Here is a 17575-nt window from a genome sequence, read left to right on the forward strand (position 1 = left end):
ACACACACACACACAAAGAGGAGAGGGGAACTGCTGGGGCCGGCCCGTATTGAAGAATATGGCCGAATTTACCCGGGCTGGCCGTATATCGGCGTATAACACGCACACATCATTTGCCCCCTATTTTCAGGGGGAAAAAGTGCGTGTTATACGCCGATAAATACGGTAACTTGTATTAACTACCGGTGATTTGAATTATCTCATTTAGAAAACCAGTTGTCCTCTGCACCAAAGAACCTCTGCCTCTCTCACCTACAAAGCAGCCTCCTCTGCAGAAATACACAAACACACAATCTCTGACAGGCACATACTTCTGTCCTCTTTTCAGCAGAAACAGTATAAAGGAGGTGAAAAACAGGTGGAGGTAGGAGGCAAAAAGGCTGCTGTATTTGGAAGGAAAGCAAGGAAAAGGGAGAGGACAAAATTGTGTGGAAACGATGGGATGATATAACTGGACAGGAAAAAAATATTGTAAAACAGAATATCTTGTTAAGGGTTAAAGAATGACTCAAATCTGGCAGGCATGTAGTCCCAAACAACAAATCAGGATGACATTCTCAATTCAGAGATAATCATCTTTCCAGTAAGTATAGACAAATGAAGGAAAACTGAGTATTACTGCCAATCAGGAAGCCAAAATAGATTAATTGCCTTAAGACCCAGAAATATTGGCTTCATGCCTTCTGCTTACTGTAGCTTTCATCATAGATTCCTTTAATCATATTATCCAATCTAAACTGCAACACAAAGATGATGTTGCAGTAGAAAATACAGTCGAGAAACTAAGACAATATCATGACGACACAACTTCCTTCAGGTGGAAAGACTGGGGTTTCAGAAAGCAACTTAAGCAAAAATTAAAGCCAGGGGGGAAAAGTTAAATTTAATCATTTACCACTGTGACAACTCTGGAAGGGTTCTGATGGCTGCACCCAAGACTTCCAAAGGCAGTTATGAGATCCTGGATCGCAGGCTGTCTGTCTCACCTCTACGTTCTTACCTAGCCCTGGCAGTCTCAGAGAGCACAGGGTTCACCATGATTGTATATTTATTTACTACGTTATCAAAAGACAAATTGACTTATTCTTATCCAAACAAAGGCTATCTTATACAAATAAAGATTAGAACTGCAACATACATATAAGGCAATCATTTCATTAATACAAAACTACATTTGAACAGACTGCTATTTCCCATCACCTATTTAGAACTTTTTTTAAAAAATTGGTCATTAGATCTGCATAACCTATAACTTTTCAGTGTATTGAATATGCTTGCAAAGTACCATGTATAACTCAATTTATGGACTTAATTTTAAATACTATAGTTAATAAATTAAGCACAAGTGCTTGTTTTCGACAAAAAAAAAAGATGAGTCTTCAGGGCAAGCTTGATTCTTGGTGATTGTGGAGGTGCCCATGTAGTCTCCTTAGAAAACATTACAAAATAGTTTGCCTTCTTTGGATTGGATTTCAACTTCCCAGTCTAACTACAGTCTGGCAAACCTTGGAAGCCTCTCACTCTAGAATTAATTAGGCCCAATTAATACCTCGTATTTATGATATAATAATAATAATAATAATAATAATAATAATAATAATAATAATAATAATAATAATAATAATAATAATAATAATAATAATAATAATAAAGTTGGCAGGGACCTTGGAGGTCATCAAGTCCAACCCCCTGCTCAGGCAGGAAACCCTATACCATTTCGGACAAATGGCTGTCCGGTTTCTTCTTAAAAAGTTCCAGTGTTGGCGCATTCACCGCTTCTGGAGGCAGGTTGTTCCACTGGTTAATTGTTCTAACCATCAGGAAGTTTCTCCTTAGTTCTAGGTTACTTCTCTCCTTGATCAGTTTCCACCCATTGCTTCTCGTCCTGCCTTCAGGCGCCTTGGAGAATAGCTTGACTCCCTCTTCTTTGTGGCAGCCCCTGAGATATTGGAACACTGCTATCATGTCCCCCTTCATCCTTCTCTTCGTTAAACTAGACATACCCAATTCCAGCAACCGTTCCTTATATGTTTTAGTCTCCAGTCCCCTAATCATCTTTGTTGCTTTTCTCTGTACTCTTTCTAGAGTCTCAACATCTTTTTTACATCCTGGTGACCAAAACTGGATGCAGTATTCCAAGTATGGCCTTACCAAGGCATTGTAAAGTGGTATTAACACTTCATGTGATCTTGATTCTATCCCTCTGTTAATGCAGCCTAGCACCATGTTGGCTTTTTTGGCAGCTGCAGCACACTGCTGGCTCATATTTAAATGATTGTCCACTAGGACTCCTATTTATTAGTGCCAGTTATTAAAATTGTTAAAGTGTTTGGGTTGATCATGTGCAAGCATATTCATATTTAATGGAATACAGGTAGTCCTTGACTTACAACCACAACTGAGTCCAGAATTTCTCTCATTATGTGAGATATGTATTTTGCCCCATTTTATGACCTTTCTTGCCACCGTTAAGTGAATTACTGCAGTTGTTAAATTAGTAACAAGGTTACTGAGTGAATCTAGCTTCCCAATTGTTTTCAAAAGGTCGCAAAAGGTGGGCACATGACTGCGGGACACTCCACCGTCATAAATAGGAGTCGGTTGCCAAGCATCTGAATTTTGATCAGGTGATCCTGGGGATGCTGATGGTCATAAATGTGAAAAACAGTCATAAGTCACTTTTTTCAGGACCTTTATAATTTTGAACTATCAATAAATAAACTGTTGTAATGCTGCTCTTATAAAGAAAGAATAGGAACCCTGTTAGAAAAAAGAGCGAAAATAAATTTGATACTTTGTAAATCAATTAGTAGCAGAAAAAAATCTTTGTAAGGACCGAAAGCTAGAATGAATAACACAGATTTTAAAAGTTTCACCAACAGCAATATAATGAGGGATTCATGATCTATAGAATTGCTCTAGGAAGGAGCAAATTCTCATATAGTTTGCACCCATGTTTTTGCCTGAGTTTCAAATTCATTGCATTCATTCAATCAAGCAGAAATATAGGAATGATTACTCACGGACTAGCTGTGTAGTTGTCCTTGCGAATCTGATGCGCAGGAGCATCAGAAACTGAGTATCCCATAGAACTGGCAATTCGATCTGGATAGTCAGCCCCTGGGGTAGCTGCCTCTGGCCCTGCACTTACATTCTTAACCTGGAAGAACATACACAAGATAAATGTTTAACACTGAAAAGGATACAATTAATCTAGTACTTCAGATTCTAATTGGTTAGACTTCGTATGTTTAAATATTACATAACACTGTCAGGAAACAAGAGAGAAGGTATTAGCTTCTGCAATAGAAGCACACCACTAACAAAGATAAGGGGTTCCAGTGATAGGCCACTGCGCTCCAAATATAATTATGGAGTGATTCCATTGTCAACATTTTTCACTAAGTTTTCTTCAGTACAACCAGAATAAACAGGAATTATTTCAATTTAGCAGAAGAAATAAATGCAAGATTGTTTGTTTGTTTAACATAGTCATCCATTTTCAGTTTTATGTGACTCTAGATGGGACTGGCCACCAATGGACTTTCAACATTCATGCAGAATAAGATTAACAATGGCATCAGTCATAATGGCTATGCTTACTATCTCTAGGATCAGAAACAGCACAGGAGAACACTGGACTGCCATCTCTATAACCTCCTTGTCTACTTCTACTTTCCATCTGAGGAGATGATGTGACAAATTGAACTGGATGGGGTTTCCCCTTCATTCATAATGGCCATTTCTTCTAGGCCAGTGGTCCCCAAACTTACCAACCTGGCACTCTGGTGAGGAAGGGTGATAGTTCGGTGTGAGTGGTGGGCACATGCGAGTACAAGTATCCACTGCTCGCGCAAGTGGAGCTACAAGCAGGCATGCCACTTGCACAGCCCAGTTCCAAACAGGCCACAGCCCAGTAGTGGTTTGCGGCCCAGGGGTTGGGGACCCTGTTCTACGATAAACAGCACTTACTGATGTCATCTTAGGAATTTTCATACGTGCTTCAGTTAAAAAAAACCATGTAGTAATTTCTGTCGTAAGTTGTTGGACTCTTAAGTTGAGTCAGGTTCGATTTTACAACAATTTATTTGGCAATCATTAAGTGACTCCAGCTTCCCCCGAAAGAGCATTTTTTGCCAGAAAATGGCCAAAAAGGTCATAAATCATGATAATTTGACTAGACACTGAACCTGTTGTACATACGCTGATTATCAAGTGCCCTAATTGTGATCATGCAACTACGAGGGTGATGAAATAGTTGTAAGTGCAAATTTTTTAAAAAGCCATTGTGAATTATTTTTTATGAGGCTACTGTAACGTTAAACTGGTGTTAAACAAATGATTGCAAGCCAAGGACTATCTGTAATCCTGGAAAATGCCAAGGGCTGTATGCTACATTAAAAGACCAGCCAGCCTTATTTTATAGAAGTGTTTGTGTGATTTGTTTCTGGTTCAAAACTTTGTACGGACCCAGAGATTGGGTAACTAATGCACAGTGAAAATTAATCATGTGGAAGTACCTCACTATGATTGTGCAAAGGTAGAAAATCTGCTCTCCAGACATTAATGAATCATAGTGCGGAGCCACCCTAAACAGCATGACCAATTGTGTGAGTTTTACTTCAGCAATATTTGAGTGTGTCACTGAATCCCAATCTTTCAATAATTTATTTATTTATTTATTTATTTTTTAGATTTATATCCCGCCCTTCTCCTTGCGGACTCAGGGCGGCTAACAACCGGGTAAAAATACAAAAATATCACACTACAAATTTAAAAATTAATTAAAAGGGAAATATTAGTAATTTGGTCTGATTAAAATAACCCTTGTATGCAGCTGCTCACACTAAGAACAGAGGTTTTACTTGAAGTTTTTCTTCCTATCAGATAAAAAGGAGCAAAAACAGACATTTAGTCTCATTCTTTATCACATTGTAGCATGTGAAGCAGCAACATCTCAATTAAACCAGTGCAAACAATTACCATGCCAGGGTAAGAAAGCAGCAATCCAACAAAAGCCCAGTCCTCCAGGATACATATGCTAATTAAAAGCTTAACATACATGTCAATCAGCCAACTGAAGAGAAAAAAAGGTATTGACAACAGCCATGTTTTTCAACAAAAAGAGAACGAGCAGGAAATACACCCTGTTGAAATGCATTCAACAGAGAAGACCCAATTCTGCACCTGTTTTAACTCACTGTTCAAAATAGAATTTAAGGACTTTTCCTTTTCACTTAAGGGTCCACCTATAGATACAACTCCAGTATTTATGGGAATTGGACAGACTGACAGATAAATGAGTCATACTCCAAAAGAATTTCCAGGCAAATGTGAAAGACACACATTTATATATTCAGGAATGTTCAGCCTAAAGTATTAGCTTGGTAACAAAAATTATTAACAATGCTAACAGAAATAGATATGGTCAGGTAACTAATGTGACATAACTTCATGCTAAGAGGACATGAAGTTATGTCACATTAGTTACCTGACCATATCTGTATTTAGCAATGTCTGCTAAATACAGCGATCCATATATTAGCAATAGCACTTAGATTTATATACCGCTTCACAGTGCTTTACAGCACAGTGCTTTACCAACCCCCAGTCCATGGACGAGTACCAGACTGCGGCATGCCAGCAACCGGTCCGCACAAACAAGCAAAGCCCCATCCGTGGGATGCAGGCAGCACACAAAACCATGCACCCTCTGGTCCACGGAAAAACATCTCTCCACGGAACCGGTCCCTGGTGCCCAAAAGGTTGAGGACTTCTGCTTTACAGCCCTCTCTAAATGGTTTGCAGAGTCAGCATATTGACCCCAACAATCTGGGTCCTCATTTTACTGACCTCGAAAGGATGAAACGCTGAGTCAACCTTGAGCCTGTGAAAATTGAACTGCCGAACTGCTGGCAGATGGCAGCTGGCAGTCAGCAGAAATAGCTTCAGTACTGCATTCTAACCACTATGTCACCACATCTTGCTTATTCCTTCAAGGTACAGCGGTGCTTAAAAGTTTGTGAATCTTTTTTGAATGTTCAATATTCCTGCATAAATATGGCCTGAAACATGATCTATTCTCCACACTCATCTTAAAACTAGATAAAGAGAACCCAATTAAACAAATGAGTTAAAAACATTATACCGGCAAGTTCTATTAAAAAAAAAGTGAGGGTATCTATCCATGAACTGAAGCTCAAGAGAAAGTGCAACAAGACAACAACCCAAAATACACTAGTTGTATGGCCAAAGAATGGTTCAGGCAAAAGAAAGTTAATGTTTTGGAATGGCCAATACAATGTCCTGACCTTAAACCAATAGAAATGTTGTGGAAGGACCTGAGGCAGGCAGTTCCTGCGGAAACCTATCAACAACCTTGAGTCGAAGCTGTGCTGTAAAGGCTAAAGTTCCTCCAAGCTGATTTGCAAGGCTGATCAAGTTATCAGAAACATTTAGTTGCAGTTATTGCTGCCCCCCCGGGGGGGAGGGGTGTGTGGCAAACCAGTACTGAAAGCAAAAATTCATCTACTGTTGCCACACACAATCACAGTATGTGGCTTTGGATCATTTTCCTCTAAAATCAATAAGTATAATGATTTTGACCCATTTGCTTACTTGGGATCTCTTTATCTAGTTTTAAGACTTGTGTGGAGGATAGATCACATCTTAGATCAGACATGTCAAACACAAGGCCCGGGGGCCAGATGCGGCCCACGAAGTGGTTTCATGTGGCCCACGAAGCCATTCTGGAAACAGTGAGGGAACGGCCCCTGCTGCCTTGGTCCTGGCCCAGGCCAGCCGGGAGCCAATGTACAATTTTGTGGTGGCCATCTATGCTGAAATGCATTCAGTCTTAGCTCCACAATGCCATCTAGAAACAGCAAGGAACCAGCCCCTGCTGTGTCAGCCCCGCCCCCTAAGTGCATGCTGGGGAGGTGTCACCCTTTGTGAGGAATGAAGAAATGGCATGCCTTTGCGCTTGCCCCAGTCCCACTCCCTTCTGCCAGAGACCCTCAGATCTGTCCCACTCCTGCCCAGGCCCCCACAGGCACCATTGACGCGAATGATGTAGAGCTGGCCATGCCCACCCAGTAGGCCACAGCCACTCCATCCACGCCCACCCAGTAGGCCGCACCCACCCGGCCCTCCGAGGGCAACCGCAATGCTGATGCAGCCCTCAATGAAATCGAGTTTGACACCCCTGTCTTAGATCATCTTTTTGCAAAAATATTAAAATTTCAAAAGAGTTCACAAACTTTTAAGAACCACTGTATACTGAGGTAGATTGTATTCTTAACTGCTGTAAGGCTGTTATGAGCTTCATACTGGAAATGATTCCTTCCTTGGAAAAATGATAGCAAGCTATGGAAGTATCTTCGATCTTCAGAATAACTTTGTGTCTTAAAAGTAAATCTGAATTTCATTATAGTGTAATCAGAAATAACCCCTGGACTTTAATTTAATTTTTGATATATACCACTCCACAAATTTGTTTTTCTATTGTATAGAATTTAATATATAGAAAAGAGATATAATGTGTAGTTCAACTTTATGGGAAATTAGATGCTAGCATTCGTTGAATTCATTATTAAGAATGATTTACACTCTTTTGACTATGGTTCCTAATATGTAAGCTTGAAGCTTAATAGTGATTTTTAGGTCTTTTAAAATTGAAATATTCCTTTATTTCTCTAGTTTATATTTTTTATTTAAATGTTTAATTACAAAAAGGCATCAATCCTGAAGCCTTGATGCTTTTTATCTTAATATAAAACAAGTTGTCACAAAACTTTAAAGGCAAAATATTCTCTCCATGAAAAGAGAGCTAGAGTTTATATATCATGTAAACCATTGTTTAATATTTGTTGAATAAATCACAATTGCCAAAGTTCAAAAAACAGGCTCTAAATACATGATTAATACACTACACAATGGCTTAAGTTTTTTTGTGTATCCGTTTATTGATACAGGTAATCCTCAATTCGCAACCATTCATTAAGTGACTATTTGGAGTTACAATGGTACTGAAAAAAGTGACTTATGACTGTTTTTCACACTTACAACCACTGCACCATTCCCATGGTCACATGATCAAAATCCAGATGCTTGGAAACTGGCATGTATTGCTGTGTCCCTGGGTCATGTGATCACCTTTTACGATCTTCTGACAAACAACGCTGGTGGGGAGGCCTGATTCATTTAAGAACCCTGTTACTAATTTAACAACTGCAGCGATTCACTTAGCAACTATGGCAAGAAAGTAAAATGGGACAAAATTCACTTAACAACTGTCTTGGTTAGCACTGTAGATTTTGGCCTCAATTGTGGTTGTAAGTTGAGGACTACTGTACTGAAACTTACAATATTTTTCTCCAGTTGCTTCAGAAGAATAAGGGTCTCCTAAGGTAGGTACCTGTAGTTTCAACTGTGTTCTCACATTATAAAAAGGGCAAAATATTTCTTGCTGACAACAGTACTTAGGCTAAGATTATTCAATAGCTGCTTAATGTGTACATGGACCTAAGAGACCACTAAGAACATGGCTATAGCCTACTATGTTTTGTAAGTTAGTATATGTTATAAGCATAACCATTTACCACAAAAGCATATTTCCAAACTGCAGCTAATATTCAGTGTTATATAGACTTAACTTTCAGTCTGGGTTCACTTTAGGATTCCCTCCAACAGAAAGGGAAAACAAAAAAGATAGTGTAACTGGTTTTTCAAGCTTTTTATGAAGCTTTATAGAATTTTTTTTTCAAAGTAAAAGGGGAAGGTATTTTTAAGGGCTCAACATTCTTCGCTGATTTGTTTCATGACATTACCATCTCAAAAAGAAATTAGATAAATTTAAAGCCTAAAAACCTGAAAAGGAATTGCTAATAGCTTACAAGTTTCACATACACAGGATAGCACCACATTTTTCCAAGGCATAGCAATAGAAACAGCCAACTCTGGTGAGATCTTGGATTATGCTAAAACATACCAGGCTTAGTTTGACTCTGGCTTAGTGTGATGTATAAAATGAGCTATGTGATCTGCACATTGTAGTTTATGGGTTACATTAAATGTGATGCAGCTCACAATGTTTCAATAACATTGGTTAAAACAATACATTAACAAGGTAAGTGGATCCAACTGGGGTGGGAGGAAGAAAACCTACACTACATACAGTAGATTTACCTTTTCTGCTCTGTGAAAATGAAATTACTCAAAGGAAAACTAAACTATACAGTGCTGCTGAAAACTTCTTTATTGTAAAGAATTCTCTAGCAATGCAAGTCTTCCCAGCAGTAATGCATTGAATAAAATCAGAATAGCTTTTATTGTTTTTGTTCTTAATCATTGTGGTGGGAGTACTGCTACTATAAGCAAATAGCCCAAGCTCCAAATTATGAAAAAGTCTTTTCTCCCCATTAGTAGCCATAATAATGTTATACAATATATTTAAAAGAGTAAAAGAAGAATAAACATGTAAAGAAAGAATGTGGTAGATTACATTTTAACAGTAGACTTTAAAATATGAAGTCTGAATGTGAACACAATATCATATAACTATTCTTGGTAGATCTTTCTATATGCTCAGATGCAAGTTTATGCTGAGTTTATATGTCATATATGAAAGCTAAATTGTTTGGGAGGTGTTTATGGAACACTGAATCAACAGTTGTGGATATTTCCTATTGTTCCCGCATAACATAAGGCCTATTCATATATACAGTAGTATAAACCAAGCAATGGTTTAGCAATCTGGGAAACATTGTATAGACACCCACTCAGAGCTTCTAATTACATGTACTGTCACATAGAAATGACATTTTTCTGTTAAATATGCTGCCACCAACTATAGGTAATCACAAATCAGGAAGTATTAATTAACTGTGGTGTACAAGAAGAATTAATAGGATAAGGAAAATATCTCAGTTTAATGCTAGACTTTTTCTTACAATGAAAAAGTAGTCTAATGCTATTTATTGACTATTTAAGTCAATAAGTAGTTTTAGAAAAAATCTACATGCTATATTTATTGCTAGACTACTATTTTTACATTTCAATCCTGCCTCCACCCCCGAAACTCAAAGATGGTGTATATGGTACTTCAACAATGACATTTTTGTAAGATACATCGATCTGACAGTGTGCACAAGTGCATGCTTGAGACTGAATTTGAATCTGGATCTCCCTGGTTTAATCTAATACTTTATTTCAGGTATGTTCAGCCTTTTGGGCTGCAATGAGTAAAGAGGAATTGTCTCGGGCCCTGCACAAAGTATATAATATAGTTGTGGAAAATGAAAATATTGGCTATTGTTCATCTATGCAAGGTTTAGGCCCAAATGAACTAAATCAAGCCTCATGGAAACAGTATTGAACCAAAGTCTGTGCTATGCTTAATTTTGCAGTTTGCAATTGTACTTTACTTAATATGATTTTGCTAAGCTTGCTTGTTTCAAATATATTTAGAACATAAGGACTGGAACTGTAAGAAATAGTAGCTGATGGATGCGAGTTCCAATGTACACGAGTACATGGAAAGTTATATTCAGCAAACGCTCAGTAGAAAATGTAAGGTTGTTGACCATCTGTCTATGGTCTTAGGATGAGAAAGGGTATAAAAAGTTGGGACTGGACCTGATTGATTTGCCATTGGCCTATAGCTGTCCTTATTGCAACTGCTATGTCATTGGATGTTTATGTGTGTGTTCCAAATTATTGCTGAAATAAGCCTCTGAATCGTAAAGTAAGAATGATTGTTTTGTGTTGCTGTCTCTTGTTTTTTTTATTGGGTTTTTCCACAACATACCGTAGTTAATGTATATAAATAACAAACTTTCCTTTTTAAATGTATATTTTTATTATGATCTTGTGGGGCCACATCACTAGCTGTCCAGAACCACATGCAGCGCATGGGCCACAAGATGGACATGCCTGCTTTACATACAACACAACGGGCCCTGTATAATTTAGCATTATATTGACTCACTAATTCTGGCATAACTGCAGACAGAACAATATCTAAAAAATAACTCTGAGCCCAGCTTGTAATCCAAGCAAAGATAACAGTCTCACTTTCATATAATATTTTTCAGCACCAAAGGAATGCATTAGAGAAACTAAGGCATTACCATTATTTGATGCAAGGAAGAAATAGAAGAATATTCTGTTTGCTCTATTCTCAAAGAAACTTTTTTTCCTTTCCAAGTGAAAACTATTGATTCTTATTTGAATGAAAGCAAGTAACAGTTCTCCTCTCAATGAGAGAGTGTTCTATTTGTTTTAAATGATACTCAGTTCTGCTTTGAAAATGCTATAAAGAAATTACAATGTCCAAAAAAACGAGCCTGATTAAGGGGCTCAGAACTATTTGGGACAACTTCCAAGAGCTTCACAGACTCAGATCGACATGGCAATCATGGCTCTGCCTCAATTGCTTTTGGGCTCAAAAGCTGTAAGAGCATAGTCAACTACAAACTGTGCGAAATAACTTTTGTGCAGGTGCACATAAAGCACTTTATATGGTTTCACCATCTCTACTGCAAATCTTATGACAGCTCACCTCCCCAGGTTTTATAGCTCAACACACTCAGCACTGCTGAAGCCATTTAATGTTTTGCTCAGTTACAATAACTGTAGTCTCTGTAACCAAGGCCATTTAGTGGACACAAAGAAGACAACATCAATCTTGTGGTCTTCTGCTTAATCCTCAGGCAATTTTGGTTAGCAATTATAATCTAAGAGAAATGGATTAATGTCCTATAAATAGCTCTGCATACTGAATAATTCTGAGTAAGTTGTTATGTACATTTTAAAGTCTTCCAAGAAACAGAGAAAAAAAATGACAACACAAGTGCAAAGAAGTAGTAATGCTCCTCCCACCCTCCACCAAGCCTCTTGTGCAGACAGATTTTCTCCAAAATATTTTTTTAAATAGCCTTTGCTATGATCTTCCATGAAAGATTGTCGGTCCATGACAAACACATAAACCATAAGTAAAAGTTAGTCACTGGAATGTGGTTTTCTTCCCTATTTATTTTGCAAAACAAAAAGCAAAATAACTAGAACAAAAGGTAAAGGAAAACTACTACCAAGACCAAAATCATAATATGAGGGGAGATACTAATCAAGAGTCTACACTTATGCACAAATACAAATTATTGTTCTGTGATAAACACAAAAACCACAGCTACACGTTATTCACTAGGATTTGATTTGCAGCTCTGCTTTACTCTCTCCTCTATCAGGTGAAACATGAGTAAACAAGTTCATTAGCTAATAAAGTACACGCCCAGAAACTGTCTCACCGAAACATTCACTTTGTCTCATTTAAAGCCCTAGATGAAGTAATCAGTCTCTTTACAATAAGCTTCTCGATAAAGGTCAATGCCAAAGCAATGTCGCAGTTAAGTCGTAAGGTGCCAGGATGCAATGAATACTATAAACACAAACAGGCAATTTAAATACAAGATTTATGCTACTATTTTTAGTTCCCAAGTCCTCTCCATTAGTGGACAATTAAGAAAGTAAATTACTTCATTATTTCTAATAGTATAAGATTCAATCTATAATGCCTATTTGTTTTTAGATGAAAAAGTTGTAATGCCAACTTTAAGTCCAGGGAGGGAAGCCACTTATGTTTTGAGGTTGTGAGGCAGCCGGTGGCACAGGAAATAACATGCTGGTGGAAGCAAAATTGGATTTACCCAAGAGCTTGTCTACAGTGGCACCTTGCCTCATTTAGACCATCAGCCAGTTTTGGATAGCAGGAATGAAACCCATTGCCCAGGGTATCATGAACACAACCTCCAGGCACATTTTCCTGACAATGTTGCTTCCACTGCTGTAGTCCGTTTGGCTGGTGTACTTGAGTTGTTCAAGGCTAACCCAAACATTTTATCAGTTGCAGCACAAAGTGCCAGGAATGCTCCTCACCCTAACCTGTGGTCAACATTCCGTGCTACCACAGAGGTTAGGGTGAAAGGCATTCCTGGCACTTTGTGCCCCTTAGAAATTCTTTTCCCTTTAAGGACTTTACAGGTGGATTACTAAAGACCTTCACTCACCAATTCAGTATGTTTTAAACTTCAAAGTGTGAATTCCCATATGAAACAACCAAATAAACAGCACTCTCTATAACTGTTACCTTTTAAATGTTTCATAAGAGAAGCATTTCTCCCATGAATAAAATAATGAAGTGGAGTGTTCTCTCATATTAATTATTTTCTTATTTGCGGTTCATAAACTGTACATAAATAGTAAAAAAAAAAGGGCTGTTTAACTTTGTTGTCATGTGGGGGCTGAATCAACTTCTTTTCACTCAGCAATCCATTGAAACAGACAATTTGACCAAAGATGCTTGAACATTTGCATACAGCTGGATGGATGTATAGATAGGTTGACATCTGCCAAAACCTACATTCCTCCTCTCAATAGAGGCAAGGCCAAGATGCATGATAAATTAAATACCTACTTATTAAAATGAATTGCCTATAAAATAACATTCTCTACCTATAAAAGTAATTGCTTATTTGCATATATTATCCTGATTGGCCAGAGGCTGTAATAAAAATTCATTCATTCATTCATATACAATTCATTTTTCTCTCATAGAAACCTATTGATGTACTGTAGATACATTCTCAACTGCCTTCCAGCAGAGAAAAAAACAGAGATGCAATAAGGTATACGGTAATTGGCAGAGAAGGAGAGAGCCTTGATTTAGCCATTATAAAAAGGACTAAAATCAGTAAGAAGTCAGCTAGCACATAAGTTCCTCCAAAGCAACAGCTGATCTTGAAACAAATCCTAAAGAAAACCGTGTTTTGCTGCAGCACTCTTTGCAGCTGTTTACATATTTACCCATTCTCCTCTTTTCACTCTCATTTATTTCCAACAATTCAACAACTATTTATTGGAGAAATAACTATTATGTAGATCAGTCTGGAGCAAGTCCCAGAATTCCTCAGCCATCTGGCACTTGAAGTTCACACTTCTTAAAGTTGCTGAGGTTAAGAAACACGGATATTGATGATTATTCACAATTGGTTATAACATAACTCCAGCAGGGCTAAAAATATTTCTGCCTTATTTTAAGTGACATTACCACCTGCACATTACTGCAAAGCATATTTCAGCATGGCACATATTTATAAAACAAACATCAATCCTGCAACAGCCCAAAATAAATATTAAATAGTTAACTTACCCATTCTTCTACATTAGGAGATTCATCAAACCCTTTTGTGTTATCCCAGAGTATACTCATTTTACCATAGTAACCTATTTTACTTCGGGTCTTTACTGCGAAAAATATTATTATAGCCAAAGCTGCAGCAATCAGGAAGCCTAATACAATAGCAATAGCCTGGGGAAAAAAGCAGATTAGTATGCTTAGATTACTGCTTTTACAACCACAAATAATATTAATACTCTTAAATAGAAAGTCTTTTTCAAATTACAAGTAAACAACATGGAATCATTACATAGTAACCAAATATGCAAGATTCAAAGATAAATTTAACCTGTTTTCACTATATTGAGAATTTTTGATTTACGGTATACGGAAAACTAAACAAATTGGGAAGGAGCTTCTTAAACATAGAAATAAGCATTATTATTTACATGTGTTTCAGTGGCAAAAGCCAAGCATTTCATTTACATAGACATGCATTATTTTAACAATAATATTTATGCAGTAAATAAATATGTCCCTCATATTTATTTAACTGAACTCAGTCTGACGGAACACTGCTTTTGGAAAAAACTATCTAATCTTTTCCATGTTTAATCTATAGTATATTTTTCCAGGCAAATACATATGTATTGTATATAGTAATCAAAATATGTAATAAAGTTAACTTTTTTCAATAAAATTATAAAAACCCTTTTAATGATCAGATAAATTCCAGATTCCCCACTTGTATTGGTTTGCTTACAAAGAATTAAGCTTGCACAAATGCATTAGATATATCTAAAATTCTTATCCATTTACAGAATTTCCCTTGGCAAAGGCCTAAGTTAGTCTAATCAAATACAAACAACTGCAGCCAATATATTTAGCAAAAGGTTTTATATATGAAGTAGAATTTTAACTGGGAAACATATAATTGGACTGAAAATGTACAGATACAAGCAAATAATGGTATACAAATGCAATCAAGCCACTATGTTGGAATCCTGCACTTATATGATAGTTAATGGCAGATACTATAGGTATTGTAGCCCAAAACATCAACAATGTTGGAGTATTGATGATGTTACCTAGTTTGGGTCACAAAATGTCTGCAAAAAAACAATCAAGCTTAGACAGCACAAGGGTGAGCACTGTGTCAAAATCTGTTTAGAAGAAATGAGAACTAAGACATTTCCATTTTTGTTGTTGTTTCCCTATATTAAGAACAAAAAAAAAATCACACGGCTGCAAAAAAGTGTGACATTCAGTGTCCTGCACAAACCGGTGAAATCATTTCTGCATAAAACTAAGTTTTAATATAGCTATTTAATTCTATTTTTTATTTCAAACACAACTAATATTTTGCATTTGGTATGATACTAATTTATTTACATACCTCCTGAGGTTCCACCACACAGTAGTGATATAAATATTGATTCATGTAGACCCCAGTAACTGTGGGTGTGTAAAACTGGCTGCACAACATATAGATCTGATTGTAGTATGTTGATCCAGAAGCTTGTGCAGTTGGGTTGACTGCTAGTATATACACGATTGTAGCAATGAACATCAAGAAGAGCAATACAGAGCTTGCTATTATCACAAAGAGATAATATTTCCTTGTCCTGGCCATCTTAGTCTTTGTAACACCAATCACAAAAACCATCAATCCAGCAATAAAGCAAAAAGCTGCCATTGCAAGTATAAAGCCTTTTGCACCTCGTGGATCAATATTATTTCCTCCAAAGCCATATGCACTATTATAGCCACCATAACCTCCAAAACCACTGCTGCCAACGTATCCACCATAGTTGTTTCCAAAACCTCCATAGCCAGAGTACCCCATACCAGTTCCTAGTGGACCTCCATACATGTCCATATCCCAAGCCAGAGTAGAAGCAACACAAGCAAAGACCCCAATAGACATGACTAGTATGAGAATTGACATGATCTTGATTATTCCTGGTGGGGAGGACCATTTGTAGAAACGTTGCACTTCGTCTTCCGGATAATAAGAATATGCTGGTTGAGAGTGCATAAGCTGAGAATGGAATTCACCACCAAATGTATTGTTGCTTGGTAAATGGTGTGAAGGTATGCTACAAAGATTAAAGAAACTATTAGACACTATTTTACCAAAGCAAATAACATTAAATGTCAAGTTTACTTCATTATAGTCCTCCAAAACATATTTATATATGCTATATATTCACATGTATAATCTGCCATGATCAAATATAATGTACATATAGAAAGTCCATAAGATTTCTTACTGCTTCCAAAAAAATGCTTATCATTAAGTAGTGTTCAGCTGCTAATGTCTGACCAAAAGATTTAATGAAGTAGGGAATTATGTGCATGTGCAATACTCACTATACTGTGGTGAGATGGAAGCCATTTCCCTAAATGGTACTTTTTAGATGTATGGAAGAAAATGAAAAATAAGATGGAAAAGATATTTCATTAACATATTCATTTAATTGAGCCATGAGTCTGAATCAGCAATGAATATTTCTTCCATTAAAATAAGTAGCTTGGTAAATGCAGCTATGGTCAGTTATTCTGATATTCCTGTCACTGGGAAAGTACACTTTACCTCCCCTTTCACCTCAAATTTGTATTTTATGAGATTCAAAGCTTCCAAATATTTGTCTGCCTGCTGTTAAATTTTCAGCTACTTGGGAAACATATAAAAGTTTTTAACAAAATGAGCAGGTGCTATAGTGTATCTTAGCTTTAGTCACAATATAATACTCAAATCACTGTAATGTGTTTTAATAGCTCTGTCATTATATTAAGAATTAAGAAATTATATCAGCAATGGAGAAAACTGCCATAATCCATATTTTAATAGTGTACTTTACTTATTTATAGTAAATGAAATAGATATTTACAATTCATCTGGTCGATAGGGTGGAGGACTTTCAAAAGGTCTGGGTGACATAGTGGAACTTGGGTTGTGACGTTTTTACCTATAAAGAAAAATATTCTAATAAGTTATTTAATATTTTAACTTAATTGAAACAAAATGCTAATAACTATGTGAAATGCAATTTTCAAGATTAAGTTCAGGTCACAACACACATCTTTTAGCCAAGAATACCTGGAATCATGAATTAAATTATTAATTCTCTATATCACAATCGTCTATTTTTTCAGTTACCTATTTTTAGTTACATAATTTACCCTTGTAATTCACAGACAACTATTTAGATTCACTATGCAATCTTACAGAAATGCAGGCACTCCTCATTCAGTGACCACAATTGGGACCAGCTATTTCAGCACTTCACTAAGTGAAGTGGTCTCTAAGTGAAACTGAACTGCGTTTATGATCTTATGTCAGCATTCCTTTGCTTTATGCACCCGCAAAGGTTGTACCATAAATGCAAGGATAGAGTG

At 36.8% G+C, this 17575-nt stretch overlaps 1 protein-coding gene across 1 annotated transcript in view; it reads right to left on the bottom strand.

Moving 5' to 3' along the window:
* OCLN (occludin) overlaps positions 1 to 17575 on the bottom strand; it is a 34868-nt gene that overhangs the window by 15307 nt on the left and 1986 nt on the right. Inside the window, exons 2-5 of the mRNA XM_015818550.1 lie at positions 17068 to 17145; positions 15570 to 16272; positions 14207 to 14365; positions 3024 to 3160 (exon numbers count right to left, since the gene is read on the bottom strand). Coding sequence (XP_015674036.1) covers positions 3024 to 3160; positions 14207 to 14365; positions 15570 to 16272; positions 17068 to 17117 — 1049 coding nt within the window. The 5' untranslated portion in view covers positions 17118 to 17145. The remainder of the gene's footprint in view (positions 1 to 3023; positions 3161 to 14206; positions 14366 to 15569; positions 16273 to 17067; positions 17146 to 17575) is intronic.

This window comes from Protobothrops mucrosquamatus, unplaced genomic scaffold (assembly GCF_001527695.2).
Source record: "Protobothrops mucrosquamatus isolate PMUCROS unplaced genomic scaffold, P.Mucros_1.0 scaffold762, whole genome shotgun sequence".
Classification (NCBI taxonomy): Eukaryota; Metazoa; Chordata; class Lepidosauria; order Squamata; family Viperidae; genus Protobothrops; species Protobothrops mucrosquamatus.